The 25,017-nt window shown below is 43.1% G+C and overlaps 1 protein-coding gene across 3 annotated transcripts in view; it reads right to left on the bottom strand.

Annotated features, from left to right (window-relative positions):
• Positions 1-9,700: 9,700 nt before the first annotated feature.
• Positions 9,701-25,017, bottom strand: part of Ehf (ETS homologous factor) — a 40,832-nt gene continuing 25,515 nt past the window's right edge. For 2 of the 3 annotated variants that reach the window (XM_021658771.2, XM_021658770.2), the window contains exons 4-9: positions 22,908-22,970; positions 20,456-20,524; positions 20,281-20,349; positions 14,364-14,426; positions 13,280-13,475; positions 9,701-13,193 (exon numbers count right to left, since the gene is read on the bottom strand). In XM_021658771.2, the coding sequence (XP_021514446.1) occupies positions 13,094-13,193; positions 13,280-13,475; positions 14,364-14,426; positions 20,281-20,349; positions 20,456-20,524; positions 22,908-22,970 (560 nt within the window). In that variant the 3' untranslated portion in view covers positions 9,701-13,093. The remainder of the gene's footprint in view (positions 13,194-13,279; positions 13,476-14,363; positions 14,427-20,280; positions 20,350-20,455; positions 20,525-22,907; positions 22,971-25,017) is intronic. The other variant, XM_060371455.1, reaches the window with a different exon arrangement.

Genomic DNA, 25,017 nt, shown 5'->3' with positions numbered 1-25,017 from the left:
CACATACCCGTGCACACACATACACAGACACAATCATTGTCTTCATTGTCTTCATCTGAGGAGGAAGAGGATCGAAGAAGGCAGGATAGTGGTGCTCAGTGCTTGTCTCTGCCACAAAGCTGAATAGGGACCACAGATGAACAATTATATTTAGAGGAGAGTGACTGTATGCCAGGGTCACAGTTGGATCACTGTGTATAGTTGTTTTAAAGAGATTACAGCTTTGTGTGTGTGTGTGTGTGTGTGTGTGTGTAATCTCTTTAAAACAACTATACACAGCGATCCAACTGCAACCCTGGCATTCAAATCCATGAAGTTCCCTATACTCTAAGAAACAGATGACTTGGTACAAGAATGGGGGCCTTCACCGAACTAAGGGCGGCATGCTCACCTGTAGGACATGAAGACTCAAAACCTATACTCTCTTCTATCATACCTGGTAAATAACTGCCGCCAGAATTCAGTGCTCCTCTGCAGACCTAACATGACTTCTCCATGACCCGAACCCCTACACATCATAGCTGCTGCCATCAAGGGCCCTGACACCCTTAGTGTTTCCTTTTAGGATCCACGTCCATGCTAATCTCCAGCCCACACAGTAAGCATCCCCTGACTGCCACTATTATTACAACTAGTTGTAGGAGGTCTGTGGTCACACGCCTGAAAGCATACATCCATCTACACCACATCTGTAGATGTCTATAGTCTATATACTGCTAAGCACTTGTAGACACCACTGACATTCACTATAGCTAAAATAATAAAAGAGAGAATTTTGCTCTATGACTGCTCAGCATCACAGCAAAGCACCTACCCAAAGGAGAGCTCACAGACTGTTGAGGGAAACACGCTTTCCCTATAGTGTCTACTTAAGAATATCAGAAGAGTCTGCTGTTACACCCAATGTCCAGAACTCAATGTACAGACAGAAGAGGCCGAGGTGGTGAGACACGTGTTGTCCAAACCCTTTGGAGGCTAAAAGAGAAGGTTTGCAACTTTAGTTTTTTCCTGGACTATAGAGCAAGTTCAAGTCCCGACAGATCTATGCGGTGAGATTCAGCAGGAAGAAGTTGTTGAAGGTGGATACAATCGAGGAGGGGAAGGCAAGGGAAGAGGAGGGAAGGAAGAAGAGGATGACATTCTTAAAAGCAACAAATGAAACCCAAAGTAAAGGAAATCTATAAAATCCCTGAAAAATAATTCAAAATAATGATCCTAAATAATTATCCTTTTGTATATAATGAAATTCACTGATACACAGAAGAATTCAGACATAAAATTCTATCAAATGAGTTGGGGGGACCCAGATGAGAAATTTTAAAGACTACACAGAAGTCCTTTAAAAAATGCAGATATTAGAGCTAAATGCCTCAAAAAACTAAATAAATACTGTAATGGAAACCTTCAATAGGCTAGACCAACAGAAAAAAAATATTTTCTGAAATTTATCAAAGATCTTTTGAAATAATCCAGTGAGACAAGAAAAATAAAAGAATAAAAAGAAAAGAAAAAAAGAAAGTTTTCAAATCTTCTGAAACATCATTAAATAGATAAATATTTGCATGCTAGGAATATGAGAGGGGGAAAGTCATTGAAAATCTATATAATAAAATAATAACTGAATCCAAAATCTTAAAAGAAATATGGGTTTATAAACTACATAAAATTTGGAGGACCTATGGACTCAACTAAAATAGGTCTAAGTATGTGACAAGTACATTTTCAAATGTCAAAAACTGTTTTGAAACAGAAAAACGAATTTGCAGACTCATACAAGCAAGAAGAGGTGAAAGTTATCTATTCAAGATCTTGAAAGGAAAATAACTGAGGTAAGCTTAACCAAAGGAGAAATCAAATCTTCCCCAGACAAGCAAGAACTGAAGAAACAACCCTGTAGAGAAGTCTCACAATCAATATTTAAAGAGGTTCACATTCGATCAAAAAAAAAATAACTGCCCTCATGAAAACACACAAAAGAATAAAACCCACAGGCAAAATAGATACATAAGTTAAACAAAAAAAAAAAGAAAAGAAAACTTACCACTCCAGAAATCTACACAACGATGAAGACAAAGACACCAAGGAAAGAAGAACACGTTTTAAAACCCGCATTTGTTAACAGAATGGTGGTAGTTAAGTTCGTGTCTACTACCAATAATGGTGGGGATGAATGGGTTAAATTCTCCAGTCAAAATGCACAGATGGACGAATGAATTTGTTTTAAAAAAAAAAGAGCATTATCCAGAGCTTTGGCACATTTACACACACCTCCATCAGAAGTTACTAGAGTCAAGGGATCAAAACAAGGAGAAAAATTAGAAATACAGAAACATCCATAAAAGCTACTGACAAGGACTTTAAAATAGTTGGGAAAATGTATAGAAAAAAGAAAATAAATGAAAAGATAATTTTTTCACAAGGATGGATTCTAAAGGTAATGTTCAAATTAAAATATTTTTACAGTTTTTTGGAACTTGGTATCTTTTAAGAGGTAACTGTTCAGATGATGTTTAGCCTTTTTTTATTTGGACCGACATTTTTTGCTGTTAAGTTTTTGGGGCTTCCTAATGTATTCTGCATATTGCTTCCTTAGATGAATGATTCTCCCTGCCCTCCATTCCCTTTGTGATGGCGTGTAAACATCTGAATTCAAAAGAACCCCATTTGTCTATTTTTGCACTTATTGCCTTTGCTTTTGATGTCTTGTCCATTTTTTTTCCACCTATGAAAATGTCTTGATTTGTTTCTCCTACACTTCCCTACGGTAGCTTTATTTTTTTCACATTGCATTTAGGACTTTGACCCATTTGGGGTTGCTTTCTGTGCGTGGTGACAGCTATGGGTTTCATCTGTCTGCAGACATATACCCTTGTTCATAAACACCATTTTCTAAAAAGGCCTTCTGTCACGTATGCTCTTGGTGCCTTTCTCAAAATACCACTGGCTAACATTTGGAATACCTGCTGTCAATTACCAGTCAGAGGAACCCCAGGAACACCAAACAACACAGGCTATCGCCATTGCTCTTGGGTGTCAACCATATCCAGACGGGAAGACCCTATAGCTGAACACACTTTGGTGACAGAACATTGAGAAATCAAGCTGGAGCTGACTTGAAATTTTCTTCCCTGCCAGCTAGACTTCACAGCACCAGGAAGAGCTTTGAAAGCCCCTTGGAAGGGAAGACATCAGTGGTCTTACTCGGTGAAGGACCCTGAATGCTGCAATACTGAACTGCAGGCAAGACATGCAGTAATGGCATGAAGGTTATGAGGCAACTAACCACTTTCTGATTGTATTTGAGGCTTTCTCCACAGTAGACAACCCGTCTCTGATGCTATAAACATGGTCAAAAGCCCATGGCTAGTGGGGTGTGGTGGTTGGGTGGGTCATCGTGAGCCCTAGACTCTAGGGCCTAAAGGGAACTTAATGCTGTTCTGCTAAACAGACATGTCAGGTTGCTTTCTAAATATTTAGAGTTTTACTCACAGGTGCCTGCTACTTTCAACCTTAACCAGAGACGCTTTTTATGCACTGGACAGCAGTCAATATTGCAATTCACAATTGCCAAAGTGCTGAGAATAAACGACTATTGAGTGCTAAAGCAATAAGTGGGACAGCTGTATCAATACCACCTACCAAGGCTCAGGGAATATCGGAGGAGAGGGGATGAAAAGAACAGGGGCTGGAAGACAGCAAGGGATGCTGGGAAACACTGTTTTCTAGATGCGGCATGGCCATGGCACTCAGGGGCTACTGCAGGTATGGTGACCTGCACAAGATCAAACCAACAAGAGCAGGCAGCGTGCGAGCAGCCAGCACTAATCGGACCCAGTAGTTTCCCAAAAATCAAACAAGCAAACCAACAGAAAGATAGCCTAAAGGTGGGAAAGGGGTGTATTGGAGCAGGGGCATACCCAAAGGGAATAGGAAGGAGTTAAGAGATGATGAGATACACCAAAGGCATATATTAAATTATCAGAGTAGGAAAGACATTTTAAGTGTCTGTAAAGAAATGGATTTATATCTGCATTCTGGTCCATTGGTGTCAGTATTGATGCTTATGGCAGCACCATGCTACTGCTGTTACTGTGGGCCCAAAGACAGCATTGATGTCAAGGTAGTGGCTGGCTTTTCATGCTCGGTATGTATGAATTTTAGAATTTTTTTCTTTGCAAACTATTATCAAAAGATTGAAACAATAACAATAAACAATAAACAATAACAATAACAACAAAGAGCAGGGAAGTTCAGTTTCCCTCAAAAATATAGCTGAGAACCTTAACAAAATACAAACAGCTGGGCATGCTGACTCAAACTTTTAATCCCATCCACTTAGGTAGGTGGGTCTTAGTGAGTTCAAGGCCAGTCTGGTCTACAGAGCAAGATCCAGGCCAGCCAGGGCTGTGTAGAGATACCCTGTCTCAAAATAAATAAACAAACAAATAAATAAATAAATGCCACAAAGCAAACCTAATCCAACAGTCCATCAAATGTTTACACAGCACAATCAAGTGAGACTTATTTAGGTATTCAAGGATGGTTCAACATATCATTGCACAAATCAAAAGAGATGTTCTTCTTCTAGCCCAGCCAAAATTCAGGCAGAGACAATCTAGCCCTAGAGCCTCGTGTTTAAATATTGCAGGGTGTTTTGTCTGACTCTGAGAATTAAGAGAAGTTGATAAAGTTACTCACATTGAACATATCCCAGAAAAGCACCCCAAAGCACTAGAAAGCACCCCACACGTGGAGCAGCCCATGATCCCTTCAGTGTCACCTAACCCTGCTCCTATGTGTCTGGTGTCAGTCCTATCAGATTCAAGTTGGTGCACCTGAAAACCAGACTTTCAGGAGGCTGCAGGAGAGAGGGATTTGTCCTGTAGACAGACAACTGCAGTCAAAATTCTGGCTAAAGCTGTAGGTCACCTTTATTAGTATGAGTTCAGGTTCCTCTTACTCAGGGTTCTGTCTCCATTTGTCCTGGGGTTGCACAGTACCCAGTATCTTAAACCATCCTACCAGAGAATCACACAGGCTCCGAATGGACAATCCCTTTCCCTCTCTCACTCCTCTTTCCACGTGGCCTTTTTAGTTCTTTCGCACACTCTTAGCTGCCATCAAATGATAGCCCATGACAGCTTAGCTACTAATCTCAATGTTCAATACCTCTTTTACATTGGGTAAAACAATACTCTCAATGATTGGACCACATGCTCTCTGCTTCTGACCTCTGAAGTTGTGTTCCTATCATGGCCTTTGGAAACGACATTTACCATAAGTCCCTATCACCACCTATTTGTGTTACCAGTTTGCAATTAACATAGACCATCTCAAAAAATAACGTATTTTATTAATTAAAAGATTTCATCTCTGTGGCTGAAAAGCCAACTATCTGGGATAACCTCAAATCCAAGGCCAATCTGACCCAGGCGTTGATTGCTGCCATCATCGGGCATGAAGTTCTGTTCTTGCACTGCTGCTTTGGGAACCGGACAGTCTCAGGAAAAGGCAATGTTTTTCATGAATTTTGAATTTCAAATTATTGTTTGTGCCTTTTAAAAATGTTTGCTTAATTTATGCATATGAGTGTTTTGCTTGCATATATATATATGCACACAGCATGGGTGCCTGGTGCCAGTGGTTGTCAGAAAAGGGTCCTAGGTCCCTGAACTGGAGTTACAGATGATGGTGAACCGCTAATGTGAGTGCTGGGAACTGAACCCAGGTCCTCTGCCCAAGCAACAAGTGTTCTTTGCCACTGAGCCATCTCTCCAGCCCCTATTTGTGTTTTTGACAAAACCCTCCATTTCAACTTTCAGATCTGAATGGGCAGCTTCACCTGGAAACAGTTAGACATGCCCAGGGATCTGGTGTTGGCAGCATTTGCCCTCACCCTCCTCCAACCTCAACAATGCCACACTGCCATCAGAGATGACTCAGTGGTCACTTCGGTTCCACGATCCATTCCAGGACGATGAAAAGTGCTGTTTCCAAGCTGTTTGGCTGAATAATACACATTTAAGTGAATATTGGACTGAATTCAAAATTATTGTCACAGATTCTTGCGCTTTCTACTTGAAGCAACTTCAGAGATGCTCAGGTCGAACCGGTCAGTTTGCAGATAGATAAGCTAAACTACCATGAGAAACTTTCAGAAACTTCCTACCATCAGCAGTGGAGCCGTGACTAGAACCCAGGACCAGTGGCCTGTCTCTCCATAGTTACTTACCACAGATTAATTTGGCTGGTCCCCCCAACACAGTACTCACTCCAATTTAGAACTCCTAGCTTGTTCATGAGGAACCAGAGATTGAGTGACACAAAGTCACTAGCCCAGTCACTCAAATCGTAACTGAAGATGAGCGCCAGAGCTGTGCTATGGGTCTGTTTTTCCCAGCCTGGTCATTGAAGATTATTCTCCTTTGTGAAGAAAGAGTGGTCATCAATAGAGGCAGGGTGGTAGAGTAGTGTCAGGTGAACTCTAGGAGGTTGGAGCAGACACTTGACCTTGTCATTGGTTTGTAGCAGGCCCCAGCAGTACAGGACACAGGTCTGTCATCAATACCCAATTGGAATTAGTTGAGAAGTGAGATGCTTTTTTTTTTCTCTCTTGTACCATGAAGCTATATTGTTCAGTTCTTCCTGCTTTTCCTGTGTAAGAAACCTCAGTGGAGAGTCCAGAGTTCTGTAAACGCCTGCCCAGGGGAGACATGTCCTCAGATCCAACTTGAGAGATCACCTCTGTTTTCATTGCTCTGGTAAGGATCACTGACTCTAGCTAGTGTGAACGCGCTGTTTGTTTTCCTTCTTCTCTTTCTGTTTGCTGTTGGAAAAGTCCATTAGTGTTGAATGACATGACTAAACAGTAAAGAGGAGAACAGTTGATGTGCTAATAATTCTTAGGTAAATACCATTTGTTATTGTCATCCCTGAGCCTCCAGAGAGGTGGCACCGCTCCTGGTCTTCTTTGGCTTTCACCAACCTGGAAAGGCAGGTTTGGAGAGAGAATCTTGAAAGGATTGGTGAGCAAGAGGAAGGAAGAGTATGGTAAAGAAACAGGGTCACTGAAAGAGTCGCAGAGGGCGAGCGAGAGGAGGGCCAAGACTCGTGCGCCTGCTCACGTACACCACAGCAGAGCAGAGACAAGAGCTGATGATAACGGAGAGCATTTCCCAGGGGTCATCTCTGGGGCCTCTTCCTCAGAAACACTGGACCTCAGCAGTTGTCATGACCTAGTGCCTCTAATTCATACCCTCTCGCTCCAACTTGGCTCTTTTTAATATTTAGGATGTGTGACCTTCCTGGTTTGCTGCGTGGCAGCGGAGGAGAGCAGTTGGCTGTGGCATATTGAGGTTTTATGACATTGTCAATAAAGTGGAGTATCCTTATGGTGCCCTGCGTTGGGGATGGAAGGAATGTGACATGACCAAGAAGATTCACATTTGACTGGGAAGATTTGTGGTTGGTAAAGAGAAGAGAAGGCAGACTCTGCTCCTAGATAACAGCATAGGCCAGACGGTCCTATCAAAACAAGGCCCTTCACGCACATGTTCAACAGACGCTGATGTTGTCTGGTACAGATCTTCAGGGTAACCTAGTTCTGGGGTGGTGCTGGAGTCAGCTCTCTTCTCTCTGATGACTTATGACCTCATGACCTTCTTTCTGATGGCTTAGCAACTGATGTAGTCAGTATACATATACAACAATGAACTAAAATGGACCGAACAAGTTATACCTACATATTCAGATGTATACACACATACATATTCTCTGCATCCCAATTCTTTTTATAGATTCACAATGTAGAGCAACATAATAAAGACTCTGAGAAGATCTATAGTATAGATCGCTGGAAAACATGATGTAACTTAGAAATCCCAACACTTAATAAAAGGGTCCTGAGTGCATATGTGTGTGTCCATGTGCGTGTGCGCAAGCACGTGTGTGTTTGTGTGTGTGTAAAACATTGGCATCTTGAGTAACTAGAGAAACAGGGTGTGAGGGCTTGGACTTTGTAGTAAACAGACTCATTACTAGCTTGTGACTTTAAGAAAGTCAGTTAGACGTTCTTATGATTTAATTCAATAAACACTAATGTGTCACCAGGTTGCACATATGTATATATGTTATACATATATATATATATATATTACAAATTAATAGAAAGGGGGTCATAAATTTGAGAGACATCAAGGTGAATGCATGGGAGAGATTGTAATAAGGAAATGGAAAGGAAGAAAAGACATAATTATATTATAATTTCAAAATAAAAATTATTATAAAAATGGAATGGCAGATATTATATGTTCTGAGAACATGAAACATGGAAAGCCTAATGGAAATTGATATGGGGCAGGCAGGCATTTGCAGCAAGTGTATCCAAAAACGTGACTCAGTGAAGTGAGACCTCACTGAGGAGCCAGTTACATCAAGATTGAAAGAAAGGGCATTGCAGACGGAGGGAACCATGGACAGTGAGGCCTTCAGGCAACAGTGGGTTGACATGACCTTCAGCAGAGCATTGTCAGTGCTTTAATGTGCACTGAGAGAACAGACTGTGATCTTCACAGATGAGATTTAGCTTCTGAGAACTGACAGGGCTAGCGTAGGCTACAAGAAGGTATTTCTGAGAAGAAGACAGTGGTTCCTGTGCCACTTTTTTATTGCTTGGTGGGCACGGCAGCCATTCTTATTTGGGGACCTTCCTGTTCCTATAACAACTATCCCCCATCATTGCCAACACTTAGAGCCAGAAAGCCACAGACTCAAGCTATCCATATTAACTGTAGGTTACTTGTGGGGTTCTGAAATAATCAAGCTACATCCAACCAAGAATGCGCACCTGGCACTAAATGCTTTCCTACAGGTCATTTGAGCCAAGAGTTGAAGCATACTGTCCTTTGAACCCCCCAACCCCACGCAAAGCAAAGACTAGACCTTTGTGTGTGCCTACAGGAGCCCTGTTCTCTGTCTGCCCCGCCCGTGCTTCTCTTTTATCACGTCCATCCACTGACAGTCTATTTCTGCAAAGTGATTTCTTTGCTGTTCATTAGCTGTATCAGTAACATGCCCACCTCCGGGCCTTTGCATTTGCAGGCTGTTTGGGACAGCACACCCCTCCACCTAGCTAACGCTCCTTCTCTTACAGCTGTTAGTCCTTGGCTGAAATGTTTTCTTCTCCACTCTCCCTAAACTAGCAACACCTCTGCCTCCTCCCCGATCCTCTTCCTTGCTCTGCACTTCTGATCTGCTGGGCTTGATTATCCTTATCGGTTTCCACCTGACAGAACATAAGCGACATTAGAGCAGAGTGTCTCTGTCTGTTTCCTGACCCATGTCTGGCACAGAAGAGACAAACGCCAACAAGGGGGAGGGCGGCTGGGAAGATGGCTCAGCAGTTAAGAGTGTTTGATGTTTTGTTGAGGATCTGGGTTTGGTTCCCAGCAGCCACATTGGCCTGCTCACAACTGCCTGCTGTAATTACAGCTTCATGGGACATGACACCTCTTCTGGTCTCCAAGGACCCCTGCACACATAGCATACATACAGACAAACTGGCACACACACATACACACAAAATAAATACATCTAAAAAAAAAAAAAAACCCACTTGCTGCTAACCAGATGCTGAAGCTGGGCATGTTCTGCTACCACATTTAGTTTGTAGGATGGCTTATCCCAAAGAAGGAAACACATCTCCAGCATGACCTCTGTGGTTTTTATTAGTGTTTTCTGGGACCCATCAAACAAACAAATAAAAACATATTTTTGAAAAATAGAATGCTTTCATTAAACAGAAACTGTTTGGATTTAACAGTTAAGGGGAAAAGGTTCTGATTTTTTTTTTAACAGTGGCAGTAGGGTTGTCGCCCACCAATTATCAACCCAAAAGCCAGATGGCAAGAAGAATAAAATGCATACAGATAGCTACAGAATGGTTAATCTCAATTCAGCTAAGCCCTGAAGCCTACGTGTTTCAGAAATTTGTGAGACACAATTCCAAGAAGTTTGATTTTTCTTAATGGTCTTCCTTATTCCAGAAACTGAATCTTGAGCCTCACAGCTGAGGTTAATTCATCCATGACACTAAGGATGGCAGTTCACTCTTTTAGTCATTATTTCTCCATAGGTCCAGATCAGGTGTCTTTCACAGCCTATATTCTCTTATATTTTTGGTTGTGAGCCCAGCCTTTAATGCCTGAGCCCACAGCCCATATTTTCACACACACTCCTCACATGTACAGTGCTCCACTAGGCATGGGGCACCCAGTAGGTGCTTTATTTAAACTACAGAAAAAATAATGTAATTGCTTCTCCCTCTTACTGTTTTCCCTTTTCTGATATCTTATGCATTAAAAAAGACACACTTTCAAAATTAGAATCTAATATGCATGACTAACCTTATCAAAATACCCCTCAGCACTTTTTTTCAAACAGAAAAAAATAAAAAATAAAAACCAACCCCTAAATACTAAAACTGAAAATAGTTTTATGCTTAAATAGCAATTGACATTATATAAACACATTTATAATCTTCATTGATTAAATAGGTCAAGGATTCATTACTGGCATCGTGTAACCAGGTTAAGTCTCACAGCTCTAGAAAGCAACAGAATTCTCGTTCAGCAGACACTGATGTGTGGAACCAAGCAGCCTGTTTGAATTTCTTTTCAGCATAGGTAGGAGGCAAAAGAGAGTGTCACAGTAAAATGCTCGTCAGAGAGGATATGTCCTGGAAGGTTTGGTTATTGTCTTCTTTTCCTGGAGAAATGATTCACATGCCGGTTATGAGTATGACAGATGGCTTTCCAGTCAGAGGATTCTCCCAGAAGATGGTCATCATTCATTCAATGAATAGTCATCCTGTTGCATCCCGTTATGAGGATACCGAAAGTGATCAGACATGATCCCTGCCCTCAGAGAGCTTACAGTCTAATCAGATGGGCGCTTGAAAAAAGGCTCAGTAGATGACAACCCATGGGCTGGGTCTGCCTTGCTCAGGCAACAGACTGAAGAAGCTGTGGACCTATCCCTGGGATCCAGGGTCTTGCTTGATTTCATCAAGTCATATAGCAGCCTTAGATGATCTGAGTCTTGTGAAAAATTAATGGTTTATTACTTGACTTAGGTTCCCATGGAAACCACTAATACAACACTCAGGAATATTCAAGGAGACTTAGTGATCCTGTGGCCAACCAATCACTTATCAACTGAGTGACTACTCCCTAAAAAAGAGGGGCTTCTCTGTAGGATGCTCTCATTTCTGTCAGACTGTGGTGGAAAGCACATTGCTACACCCCAAACTGGCATAGCTTCATTACCTGGAGTTTTTCAAGTCATGAATAGCGCATAGAAAACACAGCAAATCCAAGCCAAGACAATAGATATGCAGAGAACTTAGTACTCCAGCCTATTTAAATGGGACTGGGTGCCAAGAAACTGCCACTCTCAGCAAACAGCACAATCTATTTATCTGAAGAACTGTTCCCACCAGTCCTCTCCAGATTCATCTACTTTCTGACAAAGAGAGCTCTATGATGAAGTAGCTGTAGCAAAAGCCAAAGCCAGTTACAGGCATAAGAGAAACACAGTCTTGAGGAAGGGTGGACCTAGAGAAAGGCCTGACCATCCTAGACAAAGCCAGGGAAAGCCAGGGAAGGAACAGGAGAGAGAAAACTGGAAGATGCCTCGAGTAACTTCTTGTCTCTCTTTCTCTCTCTCTCTCTCATACACACACACACACACAGAGAGAGAGAGAGAGAGAGAGAGAGACAGAGACAGAGACAGAGACAGAGACAGAGACAGAGACAGAGCACATAGAGGAACATCCACAGATTCTTCCTTCAGCATTTCCTTCTGCTTATCTACATTCCCAGTGCAAAATCTTTTGTACTTCTCACCGCATTTATCTGACTTTGCCCCTCAAGCAGAACTCTGAAAAGAATCTCCTCCATCTATCTCATCCTGCTATCCCTAATATTTAAAAAAATATATTGACTTGAATGCCTTGCCTTTTATTTACTCTAGGGACTAGAAGATTCTACAAACCTCTTTGCTCTGTGACAGGAGGACTGTCTTTATATTGACTGGTTTAATCAGTGGTTCTCACTCAAGGGTACTCTTGTCCTTCCAGAGACATTTGACAATTTCTGGTTATACTTCTGGATTTTCTCAGCTACAAAATGCTGTTGGAGGCCATGGCTGTTGCTACACATTTCACAATGTGCATGGCAATCCTCACCACAAAGACCCAGTCCCAAATGTCAACTGTCCCCATGGAGAAACCTTGAAAGACAGAGATAGAAGAGCATGCTCATTCCCATACCACCACCTCCTTTTCTCACTTATTTTTCAATATTAGGGATGAAATGACCACATGTGGCAAATGAGTTTTTTAACAGACCATCCAAGTGTAAAGGGGGTACAGGAAAATCATCCATGAATGAGGGTGAACCTCTTCCACCATCATTCTAATTTATTTAAACATTCTCAGTCATGTGATAATGCAGTGATTACAGGCCAGTCTGGATTGTCAAAGTTTCCATTCTCTACTCACAATCGCCTAGGTCAAGTTAAACTTCCCAGCATCCTTTGGGTTGATCCCTTAAATCTAAGACCCTGAACTCTGTCCTACCAACCAACCCCAGTTCTCTTAAGGGGGTCATATAGATGCTTATGCACAGAGAACACATCACCTTTTTTTTCTAAATCATTTTACATTTGAAAACATTTAATGCCCTCAATTCTTATCCCTTCCTCTAGGCAAGAAGCACAAGGCTACAGGCCCTGCTGTTCTCAGGGTAGGAAAGAACATCACAACAGAGGCAACAGCAAATCATACCATGTCCAGCTTCATAGTTCACAGAAAACTGTGTACATTTGTTCCCCACATAGGACATACTTCAAAGTAACAAAATAATATTTTATCAACTGTAGTGTTCCTTCTTCCCTTCAGAAGTAGATTTTTTTTGTCCCTTCATGGTACATAAATATCACAGAAAAGAAGTCTTTGAAATATTTACGTCCAGTTCTTCATTGATCATAATCCATTCTCTGTGTGTTTTGGTTTGTGTCCCAAGGGTTAGCAGCCTCAGTTCTCATTTTCTCTCCATCCACGAGCATTCTTCCCAAACTTATAGACCAGCCGTCGCCCATCCACACGCTCTAGGATTTCTCGTTTGTAGTAGTATCTGTAAGAAGGAAATAGATAAGGTGGCCATTCGTCCTGAGCAATGCCAAGGCACCTCTGCTCATGGAAGACTGTGAATTTGCTCACCTCATGGCCCGACTGAGCTTCTCATAGGTCATACTGCTGTTGTTTTTCTTTTTCCCCCACAGCTGAGCCACAGCCTCTGACTTGAGGAACCTGAAGATGCCTTCTGAACGGTCTTCCCATTTGATCAGCCCTGGGTTCTTGTCTGGGCTCAGGAGAATGTCTCGGATGAACTCCCATAAGTGAGTTCCTCTTGGGTCTGATGAAAAACAAGACATAATGGCTTAGTAATGGCCCAAATCAGAGAATGGGAGAAAGACAGACTGTGGACTTACAGCTTCTTCCTTGAGATACAGAACCACCAAGTAGACGGGAAATGGGGAAATTCAGTGATTTAAGCAAGGTGACACAATTGGCTTCAGCCATTTACCTAACACCTCACTTATTTAAGTGACTCAGGCCCCACACTGTCCTTCAGCCAAATGATATCACTGGAACACTAGAGTCTTAACTCCAAGAGCATGTTGGGTAAAGAGGGCTACCACACAGAGGTCACCAACTTAAAAGCTAAACAGCTTTTGGAATTTAATTTTACTTCCAGAAGAAGTAAAATCGCCCCTCCACATGCCACTCAAGGGACTGTATGAGACCCCTTGATGGAATAAGCCAGAGGAACAGAGAGTAAGGACATCCCAAGTCTCTGTCCTCTCTAAATTGTAAAATCTTGATAGTTCTCTGTGCCCCCTCTACCCTATGTCTCTGATAGTACATATATGTTCAAAGGTTTTATCCCTGAGGAAAAATCCAAGTTCCAGGGACCAGAGTTGAGTCTTCAGAACAAAGTCATTTCTTAGGACAAGAGAGAGTAATGCACCTCAGCCATTCCTTTCCATTTCACTTCTTGCCCACCCTGTTGGTTTGTTTTGTTTTGTTTTGTTTTTCCTAGACAGAGGAAAAAATTTAACCTTCTGCCCACAAGTTATTATTCACTTGGTGTCCTAGTTTTAGAGAAACGAAGACGAGAAAAAAAAATCCCCAGGAAGACCCACTTTCAGAAACAGTCACATACAGGGTTGCTTTGATAGAAAATAAGTCCCACTTAGAGGTAAAGGAATGGAGACAGAAGCAGCATTGCCAGGGAACTCACTGTGCTTTTTGGTGTGGGACTTCACAGGATGCTCTTGTTCTTTTTTCATGTCAGGTGACTCTGCTAGGGAGAGAAGTAAGGACACCTCCGTTTACAAATCTCCTACAAGTATTCTCATGCACACACTTAGCCAGCATCCACCGAACACCCCCTGCCTATCGGCACTGTTGGGTTGTGTGGCAGTACCAAAACAGAGGATAAACTCTGTGAAGAAAAGCAATGCAGGGTAAGAAATGGGGGGGGGACGTATAGAAGTGGGATTTGTTTGTGGCTTAATACAACAGACTCACAGAAGAATTCTGTGATAAAGGGACCCATGGAACATGGGGGTGATGGCCATGCAGAGAACCCAGGGACATGCTTTTCATAAACGAGGACAGTAAGTGCAAAGGGCCTCAGGCCACTGTGCACTAAGTATTTACACAGCACAGAAAGAAGCCAGTGTGGATGTGAACAAGAGGCAGAGAGAACAGAACTGAAGTTCTGATCACTGACTTAGCCTTTCAGAAAGTTTTGAAAGGACTTTGTCCTGCCGCGTTCTGAGAGAGACGGTAAGCCATGGAAAGATTTAGGTCATCTAAAGGATGTTTTTATAACATAATACAAAAATGTAAACACTCATAACAAAGAAGGATAACTTTTAAGCCAGAGGAGTGCCATTTTTTGGCATGCAAAGTTACATTTTAATCACCCTGACAAAGGGGCCATTGAGTGGCCTGAGTTCAGCACAGAAGGCCACAGTGGACTATGGAAACACAGATTAGTTTAACAAATGATTCTTTATGGTAACTCTTTCACTGTCTCCATAAAGGAGAAGACAGAGGCATGTCTATGACGTAAAAACACTTCTAAAACAAAACAAAACAAAACAAAGCACTGCATATTCTCAGGTACATATGACAGGTTGAAAAGTTTAATCCCAATGGAACAAAAAGTTGGATGACAAAGGCTAGACCTCGAGAGGGAATGAGAAGGACAGTGGGAGGCTGGATGACATGTTATAAAATGCAGCCACCCTGCAGAAGCGAGGTCTATTGTTCTATCAGTCAGTAGAATGAAAACATAATGTGTGGCAATTTACTACATAGCTTACAAACTAGAACCAAGGAGTCCAAAGGCTCCCAGAACAGAAATGATGAATATTTAAGAGGTGGAGATGCTAGCAAGCTAAGCATCTGACTTGGCTACCACATATTATACCCAAGTACCAAGCTGTCACAGCATGGCCCATAAATATAATGTTATAATGGACCAATTAAAAAGGTCCATTATAAAAAGCCCTAGAGAGAGGGCTCAGTACTTAAAAGCACTTGTTCTTGCAGAGGACTTGAATTTGGTTCCCAGCACACACATCGTGGCTCACAACTATCTGTAACTCCAGTTCCAGGGTATCTGACGCTCTCTTCTGACTACCACAGGCACCAGGCACACATATGGTACACAAACGCATACGTGTGTGTGTGTGTGTGTGTGTGTGTGTGTGTGTGCAGACAAACACTCATGCATAAAATAAATACATCTTTAAAAGAAAAAAAACTCTTAGAGAAAAGAAAAACTAAAAACTTAGTGGTCCTCCTCCACATGTGTTTGTGCGTGTCTGTCTGTGTGTATGTGTCTGTGTGTCTATATTTGTATATGCCCAAGGGCACTTTGGGTGTTGTAAGGACCATTGGTGATCTCACCACATGATCAACAGCTACCCTTTAATACAAAATAGTCCCTTAACACAAGTCACTTCTTTATAGAAACTAAACAAAGCATGCCTCTTTTGTGATATTGTAGCAGAGCTTCCTAACGTAGAGTTCTCTGGTGAGGCCATCAAGAGAGGTCTAGACTCATTAACAATGTGTGCCCAGGGTGGGGGTCCAGGCATGCATCTGATAGAGCAGGCTACTATTCAAAAGAATTTCTCAACCACAAACCATCGATTTCCAGCTAAAGTGACTAAGAGAGCTGGAGATACGGCTCAGAGTTAGAGTATGTGTACGAAGAAGACCCGAGTCTTGATCCCCAGCACCAAGGTAAAATAAAATAGCTAAGAGAATTACTCCTAATTGTTGAGTTCTTTCCATGTGCCAGGTACCATATTAAACACTTTACATGGCTTATCTATGTCATCCACACAATAGCGATATGAAGTAGGTACTATTACATAATCCATACCAAAACACTATGAGGTTGGTACTGTCCTAAGTCACAGCCTGCATCTATGGAAGATCTAAGAAATGGCCTGGAAGTAGTGCAGGCTGTAAATAGCACCAGTCAGATCCCAGAAGCTTTAATCACAACTCTTTCCTAAAGCGGGGCAATGTGGTCATACAAAACACTTCTTAAATGTCTTTCCAAAACTCAACCCACTTCCACAGTGTGTCCATCAGCAGAAAACAAAACAGTCATCCCCATGTACTAGGTCTGTACTTCCTGGGGTGGGGGCCCATCTAACACAGCAAATCCCTGGGCTCCTCACACTTTCACATTCCAAGCAGTTTCTCCAGAAGTTATGCTGGGATGGGAAGAGGGATTAAATAGAAGAGAAACTCCCCATTCTGAGTAAGAATTTCTCCCCTGGCATTGATGCCAGCAGGGCCTGGCCCTTTGTGGCTTTCTCTGAAATCCAGAAGGACCAATACACGGAACTGGAAAGGACACCTCTTGGCCCCCTGCAGTTCACAAGGCAAGGTTGCAACACCCCACCAGGACATGATGACATTGAAACAGGTCTGGCACCCACCACGGTTTCCCAGTGATACATCACCCTGACAGGGCCAAGTTGTTCTAGAGACAAAGAATGGCATTTACCCAGCAGGCCACAAGCAAAGCTCATTTTCCAATGAGATCCAGGAGGGAACAGGGCCATGGTTTCAGAGCCAGGGATGGCTTCAGGAAAACACAACTTTCTTGGCACATTGACCTCACTCAGTGCTTGGAGTCTGCAACCTGACACAGAATCCATCGCTTTGGGGGTATGGTATCTTTAAGAACTGGATGAAAACGTAAATGTTCTCCCCTAGAAAATGCAAGTGTGTCACACTGATAAAATCCCATCAGTCGCTTCAGGGACCCCTTGGCTGACTTAGGGGGTTCACAGACTCTAGATTAAAAGACTGGGGAAATTCTCTTTGAGATATCTAGACCTATTTCGAGCTTCAAACACACACACACACACACACAGAGAGAGAGAGAGAGAGAGAGAATCTAAATGTTCCCATCATCATCTGGGACAATAAGTAATCCAGGGCAAAAAGATGAATGTTTCTTCCAGACTCTCCTGCCAACAGGCAGAGGAAGCTACAAAATCCTAACAGCCTTAGCTCCAAAGCTTTTTGATCTATGAGCTCATTTAATACAACTTGCCTCCCCTCCTGCCCCCTTGACCTCTCCACTGCCACAAAACAAAAGCCAGACCTTTGAAGTAAGCAGTATGGTCAAGTGATTTCACTTTTTCAAAATAATACCTAGATCTACAGAGGCTGTCCAGCCTGGCTTTCTCTTGTTTCTCTCCCAGACACTTAGGTCAAGGTGTTTGTGGGGTCCAGGTGGAAGCAGTAACAGCCCGAAATTTACAGTGTAAGTGAGAGCCTATGGCCTCAGCCTAGCTGCTTCACAAGAAGGCAGAGATTAGATGCATTTGCATATGAGTCAGCTGTGAGCCATTTCTTTACGGGATATACAAATTTCAGTGTTGTAACAGACCGTGCCACCCTAGCTTGAGGCTCAGCAAGTCGGTAGATAAACACATCAAGCCTGAGTTGGCATGACCGGCTTCAGGACTATCAAGCATACCAGAACGCTGGTGGCAGCCATTTTATGGAAGGGGCAGATGAAGGGGAAAAAAAAGACAAAGAAAAGAAAAGAAAGAAAAACAAAAAGAAACATCAAAACAAAGCTGGCTTCTCCACCTGCACTACCCAGGAGACCATCAGTGGACATGGAGCCTCAGCTTGAACTTGCATGAAAACAGAGAGGTGTTTAATTGCACCCTATTTTATAGGAACTTGAAATGACAAGAGTAGGACAGATGGTAGAGTTCTTTCGGGGCATTCTGGTCCCATCCAGTAGAAACTAAACTATTCTGGAAGGAGGTGACTCATATACAGTCCTACCAGATTAATGTCCTACCAGATTTAAAATTCCAAGAATCTACCAACTGCAGACAATGAGTTGATTTAAAAAAAAGAAGAAGAAAAGAAAGAAATTAACTCTGATAAAAGGCTTGGATTATTCATCCCATTTACTAGCCTTTTAATATAGCAGGATGAAAATGAGGAGCAGGAGACTGGGGGGTTAGGCAGGCAGCGGGAAGGCAGATTCATAAAGTTCATTTTAAGGGACATCTAAAACTATAAGAGGTGGATGCGGAAGATAGCAGCTCCCTGCTGTTACGGCAGGCAGGGATAAGCTGCTGCCTTGAGCCCCTTGCTGCTCTGAGATTCTACAACATGGAAGGCACAGAAAGCGGAAGGTAGACCTGGAGGTGAGATGACAAGGCTGTAACTTCCTATGAGTCCAGGGAACCTAAAAACCCTGGAGGCTCTGGAAGCAGTTAGTTCAACTTTATCCTTACTTGACATCTTTTGCCACATGTTAAAGACCCAACAGGAAAGACAGGGAAGGTGACACCACAGGAAGTTGGGGTGGAAACTATGGGGTGACTTGGGTTCTTTCCTCAGCCCTGAAGCTGCTAGTCTTCTCTAGGTGGCAGCAATTGCCACAACCATTACCCAGATGGACTGCTCCGCCATAGCAGCAGACACGCAGCTACTCTTCTGACTCTGCCCTTCTTTCCAGGTTTAAACAAATCACTTCAAGGGATACACAGAAAAGAGTTGTTTGGGGCATTTGGGGGCGGGGGCTGCTTTGAATCTTAGTCAGAATTCCAGAAGTGCTTAACTAGCTTCCAGGTCCCTCATTCAAGGGGCTTGACCCAAACAAAACTTCAAATGAAACATCTCCTTAGACCAATTTACACAACCACACATTCAGCCAAAACAGAAGAGGGCAGTTTGTTGTTTAAGTCCATGCTGTCTTTCACACAGACCCTGCTAATTTCCAGTTCCATCACTCCCCCAAGGTCAATTTCTGGAGAAGAACACTTCTAGTACAAATGAGTTCTCAGCTGCACAGACCCAAAGAGATCCAGAAATGCCCAGGTCAAGAAACAACACAACATCTTTTGTTCAGCTAATACTTATAGGTGTGCTATAATCTGAAAGCCCTCTCCCAGACCCAACCTCCAATATGCCGACCTTGCTACAACTTTTGACAAGACATCACAGATGGCCCCTCGTTGTATCCAACCATGACCAATGCAACCGATGTGAGCATAACCTGACATGGGGCAGATGCTCTGATTACAGAGTACTGATGAGCCATCAAGGGTAGGCTTCAAAATCAGGGACAGGAAGGGGAGGGGAGTTATGACTACAAGACTGCTGTCCAAACTGCTACATCACTGTATCTGCAGCTCATGCCCACAGGTCCACAGGTATTCCAGGTTCATTGTTCTCTAAAGTCAAACATAGTTCAAAATGTATGTTGGGGATGCAATCGAAAATTAAATCTAGCCTTCTCCCCAATAAATACAAATAAATTTACCAGGTTTATCTCCATAGCAAATTTCTGTTAAAAAAGAGAGAGAGAGAGAGATAAATGCAAGGAACTTTCATTGTCTCACGAGACTAGTGACACAGGGTGACACGGGAGAACACTTCTACGGGATGTGAGTGAGCTGATAACCTTTGGTGTGTGCATACTGGCTGGGAAGTACACCTACTCATACAAATGACAATTCACTTCATTCCCTAGCTTTTTAATGAGAAAGACTCCAGTGAATTAGAAATGCAGGGTGGCGGTAAGTTTTGTTGATAATTGGAGAGCACAGGCAGAAGCAAAGCCAACCCATGTGCAGACAACTTACCAACTGGAAGGTGACTGGAGGTTGTCATGGAGATCTGGGCCCGGCAGAAAGTTTTACTGTCCAACAGGTCTGCAGGAAATTAAAAGGAGAAGGGACATTGAGAGACCCTCCTGATGATACGACCATGGAGCAGAGCAAACATGTAAAGGGCTTTCAGCGTCAGGGAGGTAGTTACCTACTGTGCTACCATAGCTGGGATCGTAGAGATAGTTTTCTTCTTTCCAAGTGTTCATGATGGAAGGATCTACAAGGAACGGAGAATGGGGAAGGTCAACAATTGTTATGCCTGGATTGAAGAATTCTCATTCTAGGAGTCTGCTCATCTAAGAGGCATAGGGAAAGGAAGAGGCAGCCAAGAGAAGGAGTTCAACTCTGCTCCAACTATGTCCTGTTGTATAGCAATGTCACCCCATTTTTCTCCCAGCACCATGAGAATAGCTTTGTTGTGACAGTAACCTTGTAATATACATTCATCACATCTCAGGCTAAAGAATCCTATCCTAGACCAATACTCCATTTTTCTAGAAATTTCTCCAGCCTGGCTGACCTCTCTTGACATCCTACTATAAAATTACCAGGACAATTTAACTCTGGAGTGGAGGGAAAGCTTTGTTGGAGATGAATAAATGTCTAATAAGGAATTAATGAGCATTCTTCTTTCTGGTGGCAGCTGAAGGTGTTTGTTTCTTTCAGAAACAAACAAACAAACAAAAACCTTGGCCAGTTTTCTCACAATTCCTTCACGGCTGAAATCCAGAATAGCTCCCCTTAAGTTGATGGCCCCCTTAGTGAGCTATCTACATCTCCTCTGAGTAACTTAAGGGGTGACATAAAATTCTCAAAACTGAGGAGAAGGGGAAAAAAAGTTTACCAAATTACACAAATAACTTTTATGGGTAGGCTTTTGCTTCATCTCTGGGCGAAGCAGAAATCGTACTCTCACTCCATGCTCCTTCTCCTTTATGGTCAAGAGTTAGCTGGAGTGAGACACACTCTTCAGATTTCAGATCAGAAGGAAACTCCCTTCCACCTACCTCCACTAAGCCCAACTCCCACACAATCGCCGGGTCCAGGCCAGCTTCCAACACAAGCATTCTCTTTTCAGGCTGGCCGACGCTGGATGCTCTCACCTTCTTCCTGGTGTCAGGCTCTTGGCCCCCAGTCTGGGCTGCTCTGGCTTCCCTGATACCCAGATTCCACACTGAGGGCCGGGATGACAAGCCACTGGCTGAGCTCTGTTTTGTTTTTATAGCATAAATGGAATAAAGCCTGACTCACTGGCTAAGTCCTCCAGTTTACGACATGGGGATTTAGCTGGTATTTGAATTCACAGATATGTGTTTGGACACCCCAAGTCCAATATCTTGGGGTTACACCCTCCGTCCTGGTTGGGTCACCTTGCACATCTGTTGTTGTTTCTAAAAACAACCTCCAAAGAGGTTTGGGGGTGGCGGCCCCCTTAGTGAGCCTCTTCTCCCCTCTTCCCAGGGTGGATCTTCTCCACCCTCCAGCTCAACATTTCTGAACTGGCAACACAAGAATGTCCAGATGGCCAAGGAGGATCATCAGATATTTTGGGGCCTCTCCAATATCACTCTGGCCCCTTCAGTGGGGTTGTACATAAGGTCAAAGCCATTCTCTAAGCCAAATCCTGATCTGTCTCCAGAGATCGGATAGGCTTACGATCCGAGTAGCCAAGCTGAAGGACAGGCCTAGAAAGGACTAATTAACATGTTCAGCTAATTTTTTTTCTTTAATTATGGTAGGCCAGGGCCCTTATAAAAGATTAAATAACCACATGGGCTAATTTTGGTGCCAAGTGACTCAAAAATCACCCCTAGGTCAAATTCTGTCCTTGGTGACTAGCACGCAATCCTCAGGAAGACCTAGGGCAAACTTTGTCAGCCCACATGACCTATAATTTACCTGATGTGAACACAGGGAGTGACCCAAGAGCAGTGATACCTACATGGTTCTGTTTTGTCTTGTTTTGTTTTGTTTTTGTGCCCATGAAGTTTGGGGCACAAGGGAAAAAAAAAGAACCAAGAACAAATGTAGACATTATGAAACTATAGAGTTTGCTCAAAGCCCAAGATAGAATCTTTCAAGTAGAAATAACCTCAAGATAGGGGTTGGGCTCTAGAGCCATCTTTAAACATCCTTCTGGAAGTGCCCTAGGGCCCAGAGACTATTCTACCTGCAACATCAAGGCAGCAGCTCCCTCACGGTAAAGCTCATTCCCATGGAGGTGGAAGAACAAAGACTCATCTTCCCTCCCCTTGCTTTTCTGAACCCAGCCTCACACTTTGTGGGAAGGAAACCTACCTTTAGAGTTTGTATTTACCCCGCTACTGGTATGGATCTGGATTGTGCTCTGACTGGCAGAAGGACACAAAGTGCTGTCCAAGGGATAGCTCACCACTCATCTACACATTAGGCATAATTGGTTGCCATGGGTCCCAAGGGCAAAAAGGATGATTATGGCAGGGTGGCCCATTGGAGGCAGAGAAGTGACCTCTGTGGATTCCCTGCCAACTCTTCTCCCATGGTCTCTTGTTCTCCCCCCCCCTTATTCTCCCCAGAGCTTTTCCTAGCCAAGTTGGCTCCTTCTGCCTCTCACCACTCACCAGTTTGTTCAGTCTTGACAATGACATTGTGTGTGGACTGGAAAAGGTCACTGCTGCACTGGCCTGTGAAGGACAGATGGCAAAGTCAGAGGGAGTCAAAACCTGACACTTCAGTAAGGACAGAGCTGGCTCCTTTGAAGAGCATCTGCCATCTTGTTCCATTACTGGTTTGAAGCGGGAGTATCCCCAGTGAGCCTCAGCACAGCAAAGCCTGGGGCCATCTCAGACCCCAGAGAACTAGCAGGAGTGGGCACGTGCACGAGTAGGATCATTTGGTGGCAGAAGTAAAGAAACGTCAAACCGGAAGGCCACCTTCCCCAATACCAGGAGCTGCAAGGCATTTGCCATTCTAGTCTCAGTCTCCTCCTGTGTAAATTCAGGGGATTAAACTGGATAGAGCTGCTTACATGACCTCTATGGTACTTTCTCACAGTAAGACATCATATGAAATGAAAGTGAAAAGTGCCATTTTAACTTCACTAGCAAATAAGGCTTTGATCTTAAATTCAATCACTCCCATCTTTATTAGATTCATCTATGAGACACATCTAAATAAAATACTATGGGTTCCCCTTTGCCTAGGCCTTCAGCACTCATACAAGTGGTTCATGTCACATGTCACATCCTTGTTTGCATCCACTTGGCGATGTTGTATAAAAGCACATATGCAAATGAGTCTATACTGATTTCTTCCCTACAGAGATTACCAATAGTTCATACTTCTGACCTTCAGTTTTCTCATCTTTAAAATGGGTACAGTATTTTGCCGTATGATTATTTGATCACTCAATTCACAGTTTAAATATATTCACAACAAATGTAAACTAATAGAGTATGTATAGAAATTCAAGGAAAACAAGCCCAGAGTGGAAACTCCTACCATTTGGGACTCACAAGTGCAAACAGGGAGACCAAATAAGTGATGGAAGGTCAAAGATGGCCACCACACCTCCTAGGCCTGCCTGCCTCAGGTTTCAGTCAGAGCAAAGCTTTACAGGACTGGACATAATTAAAGGAGGTGCTTTTAACTCCTTATAAGTCTGCTCTTTGCAGAGATTCCTAAGGGTTGTTTAAATCATAGAGCCTTGTTTTGTTTTATTCTAGTTAAAAACAAAAACGAGTAGTCACCACCATGAGGTGAGTAGAAAGAAGGGAATGCCAGGGTGCCAGATGAGGTCATCTGAAATGGCATGATGGCTGCCAGCATCACCACCACACTCCGTGCTGATGACAGCTGTCCACAAGCTCCTGAGCTCACATTTGCTGAGCCCTAGTTACTTGTCAAACACAAGCGCTGTTGAGACAGAAACGCACTTTCCAGTGGGTCATCAGGCCCTCCTCTGTGTGTGTGTGTAAACTGTCACCATGGACAATTTGCAAGGTGGCCTCTGTATGTGAAGCGAGACCTGAGAAGAGAACCCTGAAGTTTTAGCAACGATTTGAGAAATCACTGCAGAAACAGCCCGTGTGTGTATCTGGCCCGTTCATTCTATTTTCAAAGGCGTTTTAATCATGGATCTATTTTTAAATATTGATTTTTATTGTTTTAATTACGCGTGTGCCTCTGTGTGGAGGTATGTGTACATGGATTGCCACAGGTATTGGAGCCCCTGAAGCTGAAATTACAGGAGACTGTATGAGCTCTAACATGGGTGCCAGGGACCAACAGAAGCCCTCTACAAGAACACTGCATGCTCTTAAACGCTGAGCCACCTCTGCGGCCTCAGTTATATGCCATTTAAGGAATACAGGAGGGGCGGGGCTAGCCTTCTCCCCTCCAGATACCCAGATCTAGTTTCACTTGCCTTCTTAAATACACTGGGTTCCCATTTTAAGAGCCTGGGTCTGGATTGGGTATGTGGGCACATCCCTGCAATACTAGAACTTGGAAAGCTAACCCATCACCCCCGTGTTGGCTCACAACTATCCATAACTCCAGTTCCAGAGGACCCAACACCCTCTTCTGACCTCTCCAGGAGCACCAGGCACGCACATGGAACAGATAAGTGCACACAGGAAGAACACTCATATGCCTCAAATAAAATGAAACACAAATGGCTTTTTTTTTTCCTAATGTGAAGGAAAAGCTTGTCTTTCTGTGACGAGCATC

This window comes from Meriones unguiculatus, chromosome 18 (assembly GCF_030254825.1).
Source record: "Meriones unguiculatus strain TT.TT164.6M chromosome 18, Bangor_MerUng_6.1, whole genome shotgun sequence".
Lineage (NCBI taxonomy): Eukaryota > Metazoa > Chordata > Mammalia > Rodentia > Muridae > Meriones > Meriones unguiculatus.
This window is presented reverse-complemented; position numbering and strand designations above follow the sequence as displayed.